The 15285-nt window shown below is 39.5% G+C and overlaps 1 protein-coding gene across 1 annotated transcript in view; it reads left to right on the top strand.

Annotated features, from left to right (window-relative positions):
• The window catches only part of MEIKIN (meiotic kinetochore factor), an 82295-nt gene that overhangs the window by 63401 nt on the left and 3609 nt on the right, over positions 1-15285 (top strand). Inside the window, exon 14 of the mRNA XM_074314104.1 lies at positions 13156-13277. Within this exon, the coding sequence (XP_074170205.1) occupies positions 13156-13277 (122 nt within the window). The remainder of the gene's footprint in view (positions 1-13155; positions 13278-15285) is intronic.

Here is a 15285-nt window from a genome sequence, read left to right as displayed (position 1 = left end):
CAGTCATAAAGTGTGTTCTCAAAGTTCTTGCACAAAGTGGAAATAGTGAAATTATAAAGTTTGGTCAGGTTTTAGAACCTGATCAAAAGAGCAATGACTTCATTTTTTGAAAAATTAGCTAATGCCATCGATTTAAAATTTACAAAGTGTAATCAAACAATAAACGTTTAAATTAAAAAAAATTATTAATAGTAAAAGAATGAGCCATTAATCCCCCTCAAAATAGTCCCCCTTGCTTTGAACACACTTATCCCATCATTCTTCCCACTTTCTGAAGCAATTCTGGAAGTCCTCTTTCGTGAGTGTCTTTAGTTGTGCTCTCATGGCTGCCTCAATGACGTTTACCTTTCATGGTCAATTTGACATTGGGGAAGAGCCAGAAGTTGAATGGTGCCAGATCTGGTGAATAAGGTGGATGAGGATACACCGTAATGTTTATATTTGACAGAAATTGCCTTACCAAAAGCAGAGTGTGATGTGGAGCATTTCTATTGTGATCACAAAATACGGTGAATGCTGCTGCCGAGTCAGTGCCATCAATGGAAAGACAGGAATCTTCAATATGGGAACCTTAGTAACAGTGTGAGACAAGTTTCAACTTATTCAGTGCAATCAGTAGGGTGTAAGCTACGGTTGAGAGAAGGTGTGTTTTAAAGTATGCTGTAAATCATACTCCACCATGGTGTGGTCCATGTCACACATTGCTTCTGGTATATGGCAGTTTCTGTCAAATAAAGACTTATGGTGTGTCCTCATCCACCTTATTCAACAGATCTGGCACCATTCAACTTCTGGCTCTTTCCCAAACTCAAAATGATTCAGGATATCAAGGCAGCCACAACAGCACAACTAAAGACACGAAAGAAGACTTCCAATACTGCTTCAGAAAGTGTGAAGAACATGGGATAAGTGTGTTCGAAGCAAGGGGGAGTATTTTGAGGGGGATTAATGACAATGTGTCTTTTACTATAATAATTTTTTTTAAATTTAAACATTGACCATATTGTTTGGTTACACCTCGTATATATCTAGGATACTTCCTCTTATAAATATTTGAAATTTAGTATTGGTGGGTTTTATTTTAGTAGCATTCTTTTTAAAGATATGGAGATATTTTTGCATTCACTTAGTATTGGTTGAGCACTTCCTCTGTGAAAGGCACTGAGTTAAGCACCTTATATATCTAATTTATTTCTCATTATGACTTTAATGATAGGATATGTACTCATTTTATATATTAAGAATCTGAGGCTTAAAGTAGTATGCTGTTTGTGTAATATCATATTGCTACCAAATGGTATAGAGGAGTTCAATCTTTTAAGGCTTCTAAACTCCAAGTTTAGGTTTTTCTGCACCTCCCTCACTGCTTTATCAGGCAGAATTTCTAACTACTCAGTGGATCTTGGGAGCCTTTGATGAATAATCAGGCAGTGAAGCAGTTGAAATTTAATAGATTATATATAACTTCAATTCAACTAAGTTGTCTACTCGTCATCCTTGTCCCCATTTCTTCCACAGAGCCTGCTCTGAGCATTCCCTAAATCTGCAGAGATCTTTTTCTTTTTTCTACGTTCCTTGAATACTTAATTCAGTGCTACTCATTTAACACTTAATAATGTAACACTACCTGATATAATTTACAATGCTGACTTTTTATATTCTTTAGGTTATGAAGTTTTCAAGGACAGAAACCATATAATAGACTTTCTATCTCTCTGATAACATTAGCATAGTGGTAGGGAATAGTGGGTGCCGTATCAGGCAGCGTTCTACCAAAGAAACAGAATTAGTAGGGTGTATACACACATTTCAAGGAATTGACTTATGCAGTTGTAGGGTCTGACTGAAAACTGTAGGACAGGCTGGAAACTTGGGCAGGAGATGATGCTGATGCAGTCCTCAGGAGGCATTTCTTTTATTCCTCAGAGAAATCTCAGTTTTGTTCTTAAGGCTTTTCAATTGATTGGATAAATTCTACCCACATTATCAAGGATAATTTCCTTTACTTAAAATCAGTTATTATAGATGTTAACCACATCTACAAAATACCTTCACAGCAACACCAACATTAGTACTTAATATAATTGGTGATACAGCCTAGCCAAGTTGACATAACAGCTAACCATTACAGTCCTCTCCGTGTTAACTATGCATTCATACACATCTCCTTAAGCCATATTTATTCTCTGAATAAAGACAGTAACAAAGTCATACTTCTGCCTAGCTCAATACAACTGTCCTATATACAACTGAAAATGTGCTAACTCCTTCCCCAGAAGAGGGTACAAAGTCCTTGGGTGATGTTACTCTTGTCCCTGATACCCTGTAACTCATGTACTGTGATATAAAGTTAACTGTTTTTAATGCATCTTATGTTGGGTGATATGATCATAAGGGAGGGAAGAAAAGATACTTGCTTGACTAGTCATGTTGGCCTAACTGATATAACTACCTTTCTCCACTACCCATTCCATATTCCCTCTGCCCTCAGCAAGCACCTCAGCTGGCCATGATTCTTTAATTGGTGGGGTGACACAAACTCTCATTCCTGAAGTGTCTGGGACATTACTAGCCCCGCTTGAATTGGATTGTTGTGTTTTTCATTGACCTTAATACTCAAGAATGCCCAAAGGGATCTCCTGTATTTCAGACATACTCTTCCTTAACCTCCATTGCAGAGTAGTAGTCCAGTTTCTAAACAGGACAGTAACTCCCTTCTTTGCTTGTTGACTTAGAGACATGAGGACCCCAAAGTGGCCAGGGGGCGCTCTTAACCTCCAGTTCAGTGGAATCATTTTGGTGTCTCCTGGTAAAATCATTCCTCCCTTAGGAATTGAGAGCTCCAGACCAGCAGAGCATAAAGTCATGGGAAAAGGAAGCAAAAATTTGGTAGTGGGTCACAAGGGTAATACTGAGTGATCCCATGTCTATTTCCACCCGTTGATTCCTGGACCTGTGAATCCTGACTGTGGGAGACACAGCATCATATACTGGATGCTGATTGAGAGCATATACAGCCTTGTGGCTTGTGGAGTACCTTGCCCCAGACCTGCAGGGGCTGCCACCTACCTGGTACTGTAATTGAGTCTTCAAAAGGCTATTCCACCATTCTATTAAGCCAACTGCTTCAGGATGGTACGGAACATGGTAGGCCATGAGCATGGGCCTATTGCCACACTTCTTTTGCTGTGAAGTGAGTTCTTTGATCAGAAGCAATGCTGTGTGGAATACCATGATGGTGGATAAGGCATTCTGTAAGTCCTTGGGTGGTGGTTTTGGCAGAAGCGTTGCCTGTAGGGAAAGCAAATCCATATCCAGAGTAATTGTCTATTCTAGTAAGAATAAAATACTGCACCTTCCGTGGTGGAAGTGGTCCAGGTAATCAGCCTGCCACCAGGTAGCTGGCGGGTCACTCAGGCACGAGGTGTTGGTCTCTGCTGCTGACAGATGGGTAGTCAGCAGTGGCCGTAGCCAGGTTGGCTTAGGCGAGTGGAAGTCCATTTGCTGAGCCCATACATGACTTCCATGCCTGCCACCATGGCCACTTTGTTCATCAGCTCACTGGGCAATGACAGAGGTGGCTGGGGACAGGGGCTGACTGGTATCCACAGGGTGAGTCAGTTGCCTTATCCTCTTGATTATTAAAAATCCTCCTCTGCTGAGTCACCTCTTGGTGAGCATTCACTTGGGACCCAGATATCTTCATGATTTTTTTCCCATTCAGAGAGGTATATCTGCATGTCTCTTCCCTACATTCCTTTGTCATCAATTTTCCAGTCATGCCCCTTCCAAGTCCCTGACCACCCAGCCAAACTAGTGGCCACAGTCCATGAATCAGTATGTAATTATACATCTGGCCATTTTCCTTCCAACAAAGTGAACATGAAGTACACTGCTCGAAGTTCTGCCCACTGGGAGGGTATCCCTTCCAAATTTCCTTCAAGGATGTCCCAGAAAGGAACTGTAGATGTCCACTCTGTAGATGCTATAGCTGTCCACTCTCAGCTGGTGCCTGCGTATCAGTCAAAACTATCTGTAAACCAGCCTTGAGTTTTCTTTTCCTTCATCCACTGATCGCAGAGAAGTGCACTTATGATGCCATAAGTGCAGGCTAGAAGAGAGAAGCTAATGTATTAATAGCAGGAGTGGGGGCCATGGGCATTTGGGCCACCTCGTTGTAGAACTCACTTGTGCCTTCAGGGCCCGCTCAAGCTCAATCTGATATATACCATTTTCATTTGATAACGAAATGCTGTTCCCACAGCCAACATTATGGTGTGGTACATCAGACAGCACACAATTCGTGATGGGTAGCTCAGCTCCCATTATAACTTGGTGGCCCAAGGTTAAATACTCAGTTTCTAATAAGGCCCAATAACAGGCCAAATGCTGTTTCTCAAAAACAGAAAGTAGTTATAAACAGAGAGTGGCAGGGCCTTGCTCCAAAGTCCTAAGGACCTGTGCTGTGATTCACCTGCAGGCTCCAAAGAGCATCTCTATGTGCCACTGCCACTCAAGCCCCAGTGGACCTGCTGGATCATGTGGTACAGGTGGCACAGCAGGTGGCACAGTAGCCTAGACCTGTTGCAGAGCCTTCTGTTGTTCTGAGACCCCCTGAAAACCAGGAGCTTTTTAGGTCACTTGGTAAATGGGCTGGAGTAGTGCACTCAAGTGAGGAATATGTTGACTCCAAAATCTAAAGAGGCCCACTAGGCATTGTGCCCCTTTTTTGATTGTAGGAGGGGCCAGATGCAACAACTTATCCTTTACCTTAGGAGGCATAGCTCTCATTTCACTAGACCGCTAGAAATTTCACTGAGGTAGAAAGAGACCCAGCAGTTCCATTTCCCTGGAACCTGGAGACCCAACAATTCCACTTGCAGGAATATACCCAATTATAATGTGCACATATGTTCATCAAAAGATCTATTCTAGAATGTTCATAACAGCAGTATTGACAATAGCCCCAAACTAGAAATTGTCCAAAATCCCATCAACAGTAGAATGGATAAATAAACTGTGGTATATTCAATCATCGAAGTGCTATATAGCAGTGATAATCAACAGTGTAGTTACATGCAACTATATTGATGAGTCTCACATCAGGAGCCAGAGATAATAGAGTACATTTAATATTACTTATATTTAGTGCAAAACTAGGCCAGCCAAACTATGATAGAAATCACCATAGTGGATATTCTTGTTGGGGATACGGTAGTAACTGGAAATGGTTATGAGAAGGAACTCTAGGGTGTTGGTCGTGTTCTGCTTTATTATCTGGATGCTTGTTATATTGGTGTGTTGTTTATGAAAACCTGTAATGGTGTACAGTATACATACGTGTATGCTATACTTAAATAAAAAGTTAAAAACGGAAAAATAGAGAAACTTAATTTGATCTTTTTTGACCTGCCATATTGGTTTCAGACATCATGTAATGCCACAATTCTGGGTTTCAGTATGCAACAAAGCAATATGAAAATGTGTCTGGGAAGTTATTTTGAGTATTTAGACCAAAGTTTTTAGTTTAAATCACAGAGGACCCTGATTCATGTGAAACCAATTGTGCCACCTTCTGGCTTCTTGCTAGGCTCTCACCTCATTTCGCAGCTTCCTCATTTAAGCAATTCCCTTTCAACCTCTGGCCACTTGTCCTCTACTTTCCTTTAGTAAAAATAGCAAAGCCTCAAGCTAACTAGTGATCGTGTTATTTTAAACATGCAGCAGCTTATTTTTAGTCGTGGCATTTAACGTTTTAGCTCGTTTGGCAGTAATCTAATCTACAGGGTGCAGCTCACTTTTGATGGTCTAGGACCCCCTGTTCATTATGCTGCTGGTTCATTAATAACTGCCACTGTGCTGATTAAAGAAAAAATGTGGTGAAAGTGAACCACTAGAGAAGTCCAGAAGAAAGGTGATAGAGGAGGTGGTGTGGGTAAGTAGAGGTCCAAGAATGGTGCAGTTGGATAGGAGAGCCCTCAGAAAATGTCTAGTCCAAGGTTTCTCAGCATGTGGTCCTCTGACCACCTGCACCAGAATCACTGCAGACCTGGTAAATTACAATCTCTAGAAATAAGGCTCAGGAAATTGCAATTTGATGAGCTCTCAAAGTGATTCCAGTAAACACTAAAATTTGAGAACCATATAATGATCTAGTCTATTTCACTCATTTTACATAACAAAAATGATCTGGCCAGATCAATAAGTGACTTATCCTAGTTCACACAATGAATTACTGGCAGAATAAGAACTAGAACTCAGCTTTCCTGGTTCTTGGTAGTTTGACTGGGTAGCTGTCAAATAAGGGATGGGGGTTAGAGTAGCTAGGGCTCTGAGTTTCCTAGTTCATCCAGACAGAGCAGTTTTGCTTCCTTTGCTTTACTCATTGGGTTTCTATTTAAACAGAGATTATTATTATTATTATTATTATTATTATTATTATTATTTTGCCAAGAAGAGGCTTGGACAATCATCGTTTTGTACTTCTTACAGTTATAGCAATGGATGTCTAAAACATTTACTTTAGTAAAATACTTTAATTTGGCCAACAAGCATGTATCAGGAACTATGATATCAGCTAGGGATATGCGCACAGCCTTAACCCTCCCAGGCTTACTGACTAGTGATACGATCACCCTCACAGTCTTCTCTGCAAGGTGATAAGCTAGAAGTGGAACAAGGCACTGTAGGAACCTAGAAGGGGATACGTACTTTTAACTTTGCTTTGAAGTGTCAGGGAAGACTTCTAAGCTAACAATACCTTTTGGAAAATCAGACAAAACCTGTAGCTATCCTTATAGTAAGATTTGAAGATTTCTATTTCACTTTGATCTCCAGAAGAGATGATAAAGGGTGTGTTATAAATTCTCATCTCAAGCTAATAGTAGGATAATAGCCTTTAACTGGATACCTATATATTTTTAGTGAGACGTTTGAATTTTTAGGTAACAATAGCTGGCAGAAATATCACACAGAAATGAGATGGGAAAAGATTTGAATATTTGAGGGGTGATAGGAGAAATCACTTAGAGTAGGACATCCCTGGGCGGCCGGATAGCTCAGTTGGTTAGAGCGCGAGCTCTGAACAACAGGGTTGCTGGTTTGTTTCCCACATGGGCCAGTGAGCTGCACCCTCCACAACAAGATTGAAGACAACGAGCTGCCACTGAGCTTCCGAAGGGGCGGCCAAATGACTGAGTTGGTTAGAGCGCAAGCTCTCAACAACAAAGTTGCCAGTTCAATTCCCACATGGGATGGTGGGCTGTGCCCCCTGCAACTAAAGATTGAAAAGGGTGACTGGACTTGGAGCTGAGCTGTGCCCTCCACAACTAGATTGAAGGACAATGACTTGGAGCTGACGGGCCCTGGAGAAACACACTGTTCCCCAATAAAATTAAAGAAAAAAAAAAGAGTAGGACATCCCTAAGTTCAAATCTAGCTCTGAGTAAATTCCTTAAATCCTCTAATTTTATCCTCTTATCTGTAAAATTGGCATAATAGTATTTCTTACCTTACAGAGTTGTTGCAAGGATTATAGATCATCTATGTAAAGTGTCTGACATATAATAATCACTCATTATGCAATAATTGTTATTTACTTCTACAGGTTAGGTTAACTCCTCAAGTGTAGCTTACTATATTTCCCTTTGAAAATGATTCCTTTTTTTTTATTACATTGCAAAAAGCCTAAAATATATTGTGTGGATATTGTCTTTGATGATAAGTTTGGTTGTGCCATCTCATATAAAGAATATAGCAGGTAAATGTATATTGTCTTTGACACAGACACATTGATCCAGTACAGATACAGAGGTGAAGTATACCAATCAGTTTCTTGGGGAAAAGGAAATCAAACAAGTTTGATATGGAGACCTTTTAAGACTGTTGATTTAATGTCATGTAGCTATAGACTAAAAAGATGAAGTTCTGCAGTTGATTGTTTCATTCATTCAGCAAACATTTAGTGTGTCTGGATGTCATGTGCTCAACACAGTTAGTTGCTGATAATATTGAGATAGAGACATAGCTGTCTTTATGAAGTTTGTAATCTCATGGAGGAAATCAGATATATAAAACAAGTCCAATGGAGGCATAGAAGCTTTCATAGAGCTCTATGTGGGACCTTTTTGAGGTACATAGAAGGTGGACAATCCTCTGAAGGATGATTTGAAGCCCTCAGGGGTATCCTGAGCACACGGTTTCTAGGCAGAGGCCCCGGCGTAAATAAAGGGACAGAGGCTTAAAGCATCCTCGGTAGTTAAGGAACTGAAAGTAGTTACGTCAGTTGGAGTGGAGATTGGGCTCTGAGAATTTGAGTTTTGAGTAAGCACCAGGAGACAGATAATGGAGAGCCATACTGATTTTTTATTTTCTCTTTTTCAAATTGCTTTTTAATTTGATCATTCTGGCTACAAGTGTGGAAGTGACTTGGAAAGAAGTTGAGTTTGAAAGCAGAAAGATCAGGTGGGAGTTTTGCAAAAGTCTTGACGAACAAAGTTGAGAAAATAAGGATCTGAGCCAGTATATCTCAAAGTGTGGTACTCAGACCACCTGGGGAATTTATAAATGATGCAAATTCCCATGACATTGCTTCAGCAATCTGGTGAGGATATCGCTGGGTTTGAGAACCAGTCTAAAGTGGAAATTTTTATTGGTATAACTGCCAGAGCCTAGTGACTAATTAGGTACTAGTACAAGTACCTAATGTCCTTGAGAGACAAGGACATTTAGAGGATGACTCCAGGTCTCTAGAATTGTAAAGTTTCAGAAATGGTGCTCTCTAGGCTATGGTCATGGGAAAATACAGGGCATAGTCTTGGATTTATATATGGAGGCTAAGGAGGGGTAGGTGAGACTAGGTAGTGGGTGGGATGATTACCTACTTGGGAAGTTATTCAAAAGTTGGAGTGGAGAGGATGACTGTAGCCCAGTTTCCAAATTCTTTAATAAACGAGCAGACGTTGTCTGAGGTCAGTAAAGACAACAATAAGGAGGAGTAGAGGGCAGAATAGCCAGTGCTTCCTAAACTTTAATGTACTTGTGAATGTAATTGTACTTGTAAGGATCTTGTTACAAATGGAGATTTTGATTCAGTAGGTGTGGAATAGCTCCCCAAATTCTACATTTCTAACAAACTCTTAGTTGCTGATGAAATCCGTGGACTACACTTTGAATGGCAAAGATATAGATCTCTGGTGTTCAATCTTAGCTGCACATCAGACTTGCCTGGATATTTGAGTCCCTTGCCCAGAGATTCTGATCTAAGTGCTACGAAGTGTGGCCTGGATATCAGGACGTTTATTAGTAAAAGCTCAGTTAATTCTAAGGTACAACAAAGTTTGAGAACCAGTGACATAGATAGGCTGATTAGGTGTGGGAGAGGTATATCATAGTATGAAAGTAGCAGTAGGAACAGGTATAGCTGGCTCCACTCTGGATCTCCTGGTACAAGATGTGGGTGGGAGCAAGGCCCCAGAATTCTGAATTGAAAAGAACTTGGGCTCAGTCACAATAAAGAGTAGGAGAATGCCAAGGAAGGGTGAGTAGGAAAGTGCGAGGGGCTTCTGCCTGGGTGATGGCTGAGGAGGACGGAGATGAGAAGCACAAGTGGATAAACTCCACATTACAAGGCTGAGGTTAGAGGCCTTCTGATGGCCACTGACAGCCGTCTTTGCTGGGCTTTCCACTGGAATGTTATTGAGCAGGTCTCTTTGTGTCTCCAAAGAGAGTGTCCTCATCAAGTCTAAGAAGGAGTGGGTCAGCTATTCCTTTTCTTTCTTTTTTTTTTAAGGCCTCTGGATTTGTTTCCCTAAGGCTTGATGGGGTGAAACTAGGGTGGCCTGGGCATCAAGAGCTCTCTCCCCCAGTGTCTGATTACTAATAACTTTTGGATACCTGCTTGTGATATATATGAAGTAATCTACTGTTATATTTTTTTTCTCCAGATATTATAATAAAAACAAATGGCAGGATGTAGCAGCTGTGGCTGAATTTTCACTACTTTGAAGACCTGAATGTGAAGTCAGAGTCTATAAAGCAAAATGTCTGCCTGAAATTATATGAAATTCAAAAAACAGAATTCTCTAATTATTTGTGATATACCCTGCTAATGGAATTCTACGGAGATTCTTGTAATTTAATCTTAATAAGTTAAGAAAGAAACATTTTTCTGTATGCTTGTTCAATATATGTGTTTGTATTGTAAAATAAGAACAAATAGCTTATATTAGAGGACTACACTAAATAGATAATAGCCACTATTTATAAAAAGCCGACACAAGGGTACTGTGTAACTTCTTTTGATTGTTTTCCCCCCAAATTTATCCTTTGTATGGATTAAATTTAGTAAAGTTGTTGAAGTACTAAAAATGAAAATGCTTATGAGCTATTTTTAACAGAACTTAATTGGAACCACATGAGTGAGAGACCTACTTCCAGGTCTGACTGAAAGAAACTCTACACTCAAGGATTGCTGAAGCAGGGAATGTGTAATATGTACAGTCAATCATACCCTAAGCATTTAATATATTACCTCATCCCTAAACAACCTTCTTTAGCTAATACTATCTGTAGGACTTTTTTTTTTTTTTTGTAATATAACTTGTCACATCTAAACAATGCCCTTCCTACAAAGCAGGGATCCTGTTGTCAGTTGACAGACACAGTTCTATAACTATTGGAGAGATTTTTAACTCTGATGGTTTTACTAATGTAATTATACATAAAAGTGAATATGAGTCAAATTTTCAAAGCTGCTTTCATAAGAAAGAAAATTCTAAAATCAATGAATTAATTTGAGGTTACATAATCAGCATCGTATTTATTTTTAAGTAGGAGTCTCATAAAGATATTCTTGTAAATGATTTGACAATGCCGTAAGCCACTAACAAAGCTTTGTGATTTCTGTTTTATATTTTCATCTACAGGTGAAATATGGGAAAGTTGTTAGGAAATGCATAAGAGATCCTTAATGATGGTGACTAGAACGAAATTTAGACCTGAATTCTAAATCTGTACTCAACTAAGCTGTTAACTCCTATGGTGGTTTTTCAAAGCAGAAATGTGATAAGCAGTGGGGGAAGAAGAAATGAAATAGAAGGCCTATTCCCAGCCTTCAAGGAGTTTATAATCCAAGGGCAAGGGGAGACAATGAGAACGATAATGGATTATTTGATAGTTTAATCCGGTGGTAGGTTCCTGTGAGAAAGAATGATAACTGATTTTAGAGTGGGGCTAGAGGAAATAAGTATTTGATAATTTCATATTGCTGTTAAGGAAAATTATAGCTAGTTCAGAGAGGCAAATACTTGGCCAGGATGGTGTAATTTCGAAAGTGACAGAGCCAGGATTTGAAGGCAGGACTATTTGAGTCCAGTATTTTTTATTTGTTTGTTTTTGTTTTATTGGCTAGAGCCCAAGGAAAGGTGGGAAGGAGGAAGGAGTTGCAATTGGTGTTCAAGGCTTAGGGGTGAAGGACATAACTTTAATTATGATTAAGAGGAAGCAAAGTAGGATAAGCCTGCTTCCTGTCTGTCAGACATGAGAAGTCCAAAGAGGATTCCTGTTGGCAAGTCCTAGGAGAAGGTTGTATCTTACCTTATATCTGTGGGTAGGGCTGAGAGGTCTTTCTGTGAACCTCCCTGGAAGAGCATCAAAAAAGGAACTCATCTCTTTCTGGAGAGAGGGCCTCCATAGTTTTCATCACGTTTTCAAAATGGTCTGTGATGTAAAAAAGGTCACCAATGGGACTGGACCACTTTATTTCAGCATATGACTAATAAAATTTCATTTTTAAGCATTTAAAATTATATTTTTAAATTGTACTTCATGAAAAAAAAATTATCTCAGGTCATAAGTACCCAGAAAATTTCAGTTAAAAATGCACAAAAGGCCAGCTAGGTATTATGTAATTTCCATTTAAAAATTTTTGACAAATATTTTTTTCACCTCTCCAAGGTTTAATTAATCATGGTTTATTCAGTTATGAATAGTCTCTTTATTTCATATTGTATATATATAGCATATATGTTTATATGAAGAGTATGATGCCCAGATTTCCCAGATAAATGTTATTTTCAACCTCTCCTGCTCTGCTGTTTCTTTCTAAGCTGCATTGTAAAATGTTGAATCATTTTACACCTTAAATCCTCCCTTTACTTCATATGTTCTTCTACCTACGCAATCATTCTTCACCTGTTCATGCCCATGTTTCTTAAAAAGAGTGCTTTCTGCTTTCTCACTGATTCGTCACTCCCCAACCCTTCTTCCTCCTCTCCCTATCCCCAGCGCTATACATAGAGCCTGACTGGCTTCAACTCTGGTTCTTCAATGACACCGGTCCCCTTAAGGCTACCAGCAAACTCCGTTATGCTAATCTAAGAGGTATTTTTCATTTCACATCTTACTCAACCTCTCCCAGCTAGGTTGTTGCAGACTATTATGTTCTTGCTTCTTGAAAGATTCCAGTAAGGAATAGCCTCTCTGAAGCATTATTCTCCAGCTTTTATCTCATCTCTAGCATTTCTCTTCCATTTCTTCTGAAGGCTTGGTTTCCTCTGTCTTTAAATTTGTGTGTTTCCTGGAGTTCTAGTCTAGGGCCTCTTATGTTACAGTCTCCCTGGGTGACCTCATCTACCACTGGCTTCAGTTATCATCTCTGTGCAGTTGACCCCAAATCTTTGTCTCTAACTGCTATGGATATTGCTAGTGGCCGTGTGTTGTGACTGTCCCGGCATCTGTCCTCCAAAGAGGCTAGTGTGTTTCCTTGTATTCGCACAGCAGCTGTACTTGCTGCCCATGTGATAGCATTTATCACAATGTATTAAAATTGCTTGTCTGATTTTCTTCCTAGACTATAACTCCTTGAGTGAAGAAGCTACATCTTGTTCATCACTATATTTCTATTCCCCTCTACCTGCATCCTAATTGGATTTTGAATTTCCAAGCCACATGGTTTGGGTGGGATTGATCCCACTCTTAGTTCCAAGAGTGGTCCCTTTAATGGCTTAAGTCGATTAACATAGCCCTCTCAACTCTGGCGCAGTGATTGGTTCAGGAATGGGCCCAAGACCTAAAATGATCCTGTTGGATTAAATCTCAGAGCTTTTTCTGGGATTGCTGGGATACAGACTTTTTCTCTTGGATTTTACCTGAAAGGAAAGCTGCTGGCTGCCATCTTGAGTCCACAAATGGAGACCCTGCCTAGGAATGGAGTTCACACAGAGAAATTAGAACTGGAATGGAGAAACTGGATTCTTGACAGCACTGTTGCAGTCCCTGTATGCAGCTGTGCATGCGTTGTCCATCTATTTAGGTCCAGTTAGGAGAACTAGTCTCTTTTCTTTTTTTTTCTCTTCGTTTGTTTTTGTTTTTTGGCTTATGCTAGTTTACTTTGTGTTTTCTATCATGTGTAACATAGACCATCCTGACTGATGGACTCAATCAGGACCTTCCTAGATGTTCTGACAAGCTTACTTGTCATCACTACAGGGGATCTCATGGTATCTCATACTCAACATATCCCAAACTGAACTTATCTTCTCCCTTGAAGCAGTTCTTTCTCCTATTATCTATTTCAGTGCCAGACATCTTCATCCATGCAAGTTACCTGAGCCAGAAACTTGACCATCATCCATGACTCATCCCATTTCTTGCTTTCTCACAGGCAGTCCATCATGAAGTCCTGTTGATTTTGAGTCCTAAATAACCCTCAGTGTTTTCCACTGTCTTCCATTCCTATGGCTATTCTGAGTTCATGCCAGTACTTTCCTGTCTGGTTTAATGTAACAGCCTCCTCACTGGTTTCTCAGTCTTTATTCTTGTACCCTATAGTCAATCGTCTACAATGCATCCACAGGGAGTTTTCTGAAATGCTCATCTGATAGTATTGTTTTCTCCTTAAAATCCCTCAGTAGCTCTCCAGTGTCTACCAGATAAAAATCTAATCTTTTAAATGTATTTTTACCTACTTTTCTTAACCCAGTCCAATTTTACCACTAGATTATATTATAGGTCGCTGAATTTTTATATTCTCTCTTCCCTCCAATTCTGCATGTGCTGCTCCATCTGCCTGAAATACACTTTCTCTGCCCACTTCCTCTTTTCTTTAGCTTCTCCTATTTTTATTTTTAATCCCTATTTATTCCTTCCTTCAGAGACTCTCCTTAATTCCCCCCAGAGGTTGGTTGTCTTTCCTTGCATTCCCACGGCATCCTGAACTTGCCCACAGCATAGCCCTTATCACAATCTACTATAATTGCCTGTAATATTCTGTTTTTTCTCCTGTACTGTGAGCTCCTGGAGTTCAGGAAATATATCGTGTTCTTCATTGTGTTTCCAAGTTCTAGCCCAGCTACCAGACACTTAAATATTAAACATAAATTAAAAAATATTTGTTGAAGGAATGTTTGTCATGGAAGTTTGCCATTATATAAAGAACCTTCTTTTGTATACTTCTAATAGAATTCATGGTGAGGATTTCAGGCCTATTTGTTTTATATTGAAGGTGAAAGTTTGATTCCTTAAAAGCACTTATCACAATGTGTAATAACTTGTTTGCTTATTTACTTGTTAGTTTCTTAAGGGTGAAGTTTGTACCTGTCTTTTTTGTTAATGTATTCTTATTGCCTGGAGCGTAGTAGGTACTTGATTTCACCATCTCTATTAGATTATTTCCAGTGGCATACAGAATTCTCTAATACCTTCCATCTGAAAAAAAAAAAAAAAAAGGAAATCCAATTTTTCCTCCTCCCATCTTCTCTCAATTCTTATTTTTCTGATTCCTATTTTAGCAAAACAGAGGAGGTGTCTATACTTGTTTTACCACTTCCTTTCTACCCTTTCTATTTTGAACCTATTCTATTGAGGCTTTCACTCACACGACTCCATTGAAACTGCTCGTCAAGATATCCATGTTGACAAATCTAATGGACACTTAAATTTTCAGCAACATTCAACACAGTTGACCCCTGCCTTGTTTGGGGGACATTTTCTTATCTCGTCTTACTCCTCCTCATTCTTTGCTAGATCCTTCTCTTTAAGACCTGTAAGTATTGTCCTCTTTGAGTCTTAGTCCTGGACCATCTTTTGTGTGTACACTTTCTTTCATCCATTCCAATATTTTAAATTCTATATATGAGCTGATGCTTCCCAAGTTTTTCTCTCCCATCCTGGCTTCTCCCCATACATTCCACTCAGAATCTCCACATGGATGCCTAATAGGCAATTTAAACTTAATATATCCAAACTTAATCTGCTCAATTTTCCTCTTCAAACCTGTGCTTCCCT

This window comes from Rhinolophus sinicus, linkage group LG10 (assembly GCF_036562045.2).
Source record: "Rhinolophus sinicus isolate RSC01 linkage group LG10, ASM3656204v1, whole genome shotgun sequence".
Lineage (NCBI taxonomy): Eukaryota > Metazoa > Chordata > Mammalia > Chiroptera > Rhinolophidae > Rhinolophus > Rhinolophus sinicus.
Note: the sequence above shows the minus strand (reverse complement) of the source record. Positions and strands in the feature narration are given on the sequence as shown.